Source organism: Daktulosphaira vitifoliae, unplaced genomic scaffold (genome assembly GCF_025091365.1).
Source record: "Daktulosphaira vitifoliae isolate Bord-2020 unplaced genomic scaffold, ASM2509136v1 Scaffold_553, whole genome shotgun sequence".
Classification (NCBI taxonomy): Eukaryota; Metazoa; Arthropoda; class Insecta; order Hemiptera; family Phylloxeridae; genus Daktulosphaira; species Daktulosphaira vitifoliae.
Window position 1 is genome coordinate 265 of NW_026100117.1, and position 5,637 is coordinate 5,901.

The 5,637-nt window shown below is 25.6% G+C and overlaps 1 protein-coding gene across 1 annotated transcript; it reads left to right on the forward strand.

The window, feature by feature from the left end:
- Positions 1–282: 282 nt before the first annotated feature.
- Positions 283–3,594, forward strand: LOC126909559 (uncharacterized). The gene has a single exon (XM_050691994.1). The coding sequence runs from the start codon at positions 1,619–1,621 to the stop codon at positions 3,380–3,382; it is 1,764 nt and encodes a 587-aa protein (XP_050547951.1). The 5' UTR covers positions 283–1,618; the 3' UTR covers positions 3,383–3,594.
- The last annotated feature ends 2,043 nt before the right edge of the window (positions 3,595–5,637 follow it).

Consider the following 5,637-nt stretch of genomic DNA (forward strand, 5'->3'; position numbering starts at 1 on the left):
GTATTTCAGAGAATAATATTATATTATATTAATTTATTACATTATGAATAAATGTATACATATATCTTTTTTTTTATAATAGCAATGTGAAAAAAATGCACATTTTTTAACACTTGTAAATGATATTTTTGGACCAGCTGACAATTTACTTACAGATAAAAAACTTCAAGAACTTTTAAAACAAAATGAAAAGGATGAATTATTTTTGATTTTTAGAGACAGAAACCTTAAAGATAAAATATGGAAATTAGGATGCAAGAACACAGAACTTTCACTTTATATAATGTACTACATCAAATTTGTCATGGTAGATAAATTTAATATAAATTATGATGTGCTAGAGGTATTCAGGGTAATTTTAAATCGCATGCTATCGATGTATTACTATATAATAGGTTTTTCTACAAAAGGCATTTGGTTCACATCAATTACTATAAATGCATTGATTGAACGAAAAATATCACCTAGAGAAGTTAACTTTTATTATATCTCAAATATTTTCGACTTTTGTAAAATATGCTTTTACAAAAATAATTTAAAAAATTTTCCTAGAACATATAAAGATTATCCTGATCTTAATACAATATACGAAATATCAAAACAATTAAAATTGTATTCCAATTCTTATCCTGAGACGTTTAATGAAATTTATCAGTATGAAGACGTATTAAATATTTATAGCTTTTTTTGGAATAATACTGATGGTTATAAGAAATTCATTCCTCCCAAAAGAATATTTCCAATGTATAATGAAACTTATATATCAGAGACATATAAGAGCGTGTGCAAAAACTGGAAAAGAAAATATTTTGAATTGTGGTTATATACTGACGTTATAAAGAAAAATTTGTTACTAGTAACTTATTATTATTTGACTCTACATAGTACTTATCTAGTAAATTGCTTTTCAAAAGATTTTAACAGAGAAGATTTTTTGAATTTATTTAAAATCCCATTAAACATAATAACTGAAATAGGTGTATTTTCAGACCAATTGTTTAGAAAACCATTCATAGGTTTCGTAGATGACATGAAAAATGATAAAATAATTAACCAGGAAACATTAATAATGTATACCAGTAGAGTCATAAAATCTTTCAACATACAAGCACATACTTTGAAAATTGCTTATCTTAATTATAATGACTTAATAAATAACAATTCAACAAAACATCCATTTGACCATTTAAAAGTAGAAGAGCAGTTGAATCGATGATTGCAAAAACGACACGAGTCACATTTTTTGTGAAATTTAGATATTAGCAAAAACACATGCTAGTCATCTATTTTTATGTGTTGAGTGGAAAAACCGCTTCAGTCATAACGTTTTTACCCATTGGATTACTATTTAAAGATATGGTTGAGAGCAAAAACGTCTTTAGTCATTGACTTGTGTCGTTTCTACACTCAACAGTAAATAAACGCTTACACGTGTCTATTTTTAAATCAGTAATTTTATGATTGAATAGGACCTAAATATTTAATTACATAAATAGATTACAAAAAAATTATTTTCTCATTTCGTAGGTAGATATTTCAATGTTCAGTTTAGTTAGGTTGTTCTACAGTGATACGTCTTTAAGTACATTATTTTTAGTGAATTCGTAATTATTTAATTATGGAGAATAGTACACCAATTCGTAAGAGAGGTATTAGAAATGAATCATCTTATTCGAGAAATGTTATTAAAACTGCTAAAATTGAAGGCAAGGAACATATCAATTATAAAAATAAATTAATCCCAGCTAAGAAAATAGCTGAAACACTATGCAACTGTTCAATGAAATGTAATTTAAGTGAAATTGATAAGAAATTCGTATTTGGACATTTTTATAAAATTCCCAGTAAAAATGAACAGGATTTATTTCTTCAAGGGTTAATAATAAAAGAACATTGTAAAACTCATAGACCTCGCAATGAAAATGCAATTTTATTAGAACACAGTTTTAAGTATTATTGTTTGTTGGGATCTGATCGGAAAAAAGTGTGCAAAAGTGCGTTTCTCAAAATATATGGTGTAACGGAAAGACGTGTACGAACTATTAGAGAAAATCTTGTAAAAGGATTGACGCCTAATGATAAAAGAGGAAAATCAAAAAGCAACAATGCTATCCAACCTTCTGAGTTGAAACTTATGTATGATCATATATCTAGTTTTCCTGTAAAGCAAAGTCATTATTCAGGAAAAGAATTTTGTTATTTAAGTTGTGACTTAACTGTTAAAAAAATGCATGAATGTTTTTTAACCAAATATCCTACTTCGAATATTAAATATGAATATTACAATAAATACTTTAGAGAGAATTTCAATTTATCTTTTGGTAGACCACAAGTCGACACATGCTGTAAATGTGAAGATTTATCCAACAAAATAAAAAATAAATCTTTAAACGAAACTGCAAAAAAAACTGCTATTGCAGAAATGATAGTTCATAAACGTCAAGCCAAACAGTTTTATACTATACAGAAAAATTCTAGGGATGAATGTAAAATACGTAATGATCTTTTATGCCTCACATTTGATTACATGCAAAACTTACAACTCCCTAAAATACCCGTACAAGATCTTTTTTACCTTCGCCAGCTTACAATTAATTTGTTTGGAATTCATAATATGAAATCAGAAGATTCAATGTTTTTTTTATATCACGAAGGCGAAGCGTATAAAGGTCCTAATGAAGTGTGTACATTTTTGCTTACATATATTCAACAATGTGTTCCATCAGAAGTGAAAGAATTAAGGTTATTTTCTGACAATTGTCCTGGACAAAATAAAAATAATACTGTTGTGCGATTTTGTCAAGCTTTAGTTGATACGGGTCGGTTCGAAGTAGTAGAACATTATTTTCCTATACGAGGGCATTCTTTCTTAGATTGTGATAGAGATTTTGGTGTGATAAAACGTACTTTAAGAAAAATTGATAGAATTTATACATTACGTGAATATCTCAAGTTAATTATTCAGTCTAGTAATAAAAACAAGTTCAAAGTCCAACTTATAACACATTCAGACATTTTTGATTTTAAATCATGGTGGAATAAATATTATAAGAAAACATGCAATTCGGTAGAATCTTCAAAAAGATCAGTTCCACGTGACAAAAAAGTATGTTTAAATGTATCATTTTTTCACCACTACATTTATAAGAGGGGAATGGTAACAACTAGTGAAATTATTAAAAGCACCAATCAACATACTTTCTGGTTAACACTACCCGGAACAAATCAAATTGAACTACCAAAAGAAAATTATAAAGATATTTTACCAATAAATTCAAATAAAATGAAAGATATAAAAAAATCAGCATCTTACATAGCTCCTTCTAAAATAAATAATTCGTTTTGGAATGAAGTTTTGAACTGGCCAATAATTGAAAAATAAATTCAGAGTTTATGGAAAATTATAAAATAATTTTTTATGTATCAATAATTTATTAATTAATTATTGTGATAATGTGACTAAAATAAAGTAATTTTCTATGTATTAATAATTTATTAATTTAATATTGTGATAATGTGAACTTATAATCTAAAATAAAGTAATTTTCTATACATTAAAACATTTTTTTGTTTGGTATATTTACATTGAATGGAAAAACGTCATGGGTCAAAAAACTTTGAAAGCCAATAATAAAAAAACATCATATTATTTATGTACACAAATTATGTATAATAAGTGCTTGATATATTTCTACAAGTATTCATTTTTAAATAAGAATATTTTTCAGAATTATTTAAATTATACACTTTTTATCAATTATCCAAAAGTTTTAAAAAATTGACTCATGTCGTTTCTGCAATCATCGATTCAGTTAAAGTTGTATGTTAGTAATATGCAAGAATATTTTGAAAATGTAAAATCTGGAATGGCGCCCGTTGATTTTATTATTTTAAAAATATTTAAATTTAGTTATGAATAGATAAACTTCATTTATCTATTACTTTGTAATAAATAAATGTAAGAAGTTGTAAAATTGTGTTGCATTTATTTGGTGTTTCTCTTGTACTTTTGATTTTTATAAAATAAAATTTAAGCTTTTCAGTCATTCACTGTTAGAAATGATCCAAAAATGATCATACGTAATAATGATATTTTTAATATACAATTGAATTTTACTTCAAAGTAGTAAAAAAGAGTAACAAATTTTGTAAATTAATGAATAATTTTTATCTCAAAGTTACAACATATTTCCATACATTTTATGTGTTAAAGACTGCCACTACATGCTCCCGAAATTTCGTATTGATTTTTTTTTAAGAATTAATTTTTATAATGAATAAAGATTAATTAAATATTATTTCACACTAAAAAAGTAAAGTCCCAAATTTTTTTTTTCATATTAAAGTATATTACATAAGCTTTAATTTAAGATGTTTATAAAAGTGTCAGTATTTCCAGATCATTATCAAAAGTCAACTTTAAAAACTACTACTTTCAAAATATTATAGAAATATAAAGTTAAAAATATAAAACATACCAAATGATAGGTAAATACCTAATATATCTATTAAAAAAATAAATTGTATTGATTCATACAATATTCATAAAATTATGGCAGTTTTAGAAAAAAAATTAATAAATGTCGAAAAGTACCGATTTTTAAATTTGTAATTTTTTGGAGATTTCCCCCATTTATAGGGAACTAGGGAAATTTTTAAAAATTTTGAGGGAAATATCTTTACTAGACACGATTTGTGATCTTTTGACGTATTGTTGAAAGAAATCGGTTCTATGAGAGCTGAGAAAAAGTGATAACAAACATAAAAATAACTTTTTGAAAAATGTATAGATCAATAAATTTTTTTTTTAAATACTTAATGTTATTTTCTTTTATTTGATAAACATTTTTTGAAAATCTGACTCTTGATCTGACCACAGGAGGGATTCAAAATAATCATTTTTACACGCAAATTAAACTTTCCCAACTTAATTTTTATCGATGATAGGAATCAATAGGAACTAATATAATTGGAATTACATCAACATACACGTGGGAATTATTAAATCATATTAAATCCAACACAACAGACCTCGAAAATTTAGTTTTGTTAATTAATTGCCAGAAATTATTAGAAGAAAAGAAATCAAATAAAATATTAACTTGTGGGGATTCCACACCATCGACTGCTTGGCTAGTACTAACATTAATAAAATGCGATCGTGGCAAATTAAAATCTTCAGCTATCAAAATATTGATGTCGCGATCATATTTATTTATTACCCATTCAATGACATCGACATGGACTTGATACATCATACCGCTACTATTTGAAGTTGTATAACATTCACCAATAATAAAATAAATTGTTATTTTAGCTTTCAGTTTATCCAACTCAAATAATTTAAAGCCTTAAATTTTTGTTTTTTAGCCAATGCCAAGTTATTAGAAAATATAAGATAGATAAATATTAATGTAATATTATTCATAATACTTTTGAAATAAGATTTAATGTTTTCACTGTTTCACTGTCTTCTCAGAAAGTTTAAGATTAGAGTCATTTTTGAACGGAGTGTCGGGTTTCATTAATTCGACATAACTTGACGATAATATCAAACCGAAATACACAAATAGAAGCGCCATACTTAAAATATGCAGAAAGTAGATGACNCAAATAGAAGCGCCATACTTAAAATAT

Excerpts from the sequence above, each read along its gene's own strand:
- LOC126909559 (XM_050691994.1), top strand. The coding sequence starts at position 1,619 with ATGGAGAATAGTACACCAATTCGTAAGAGAGGTATTAGAAATGAATCA.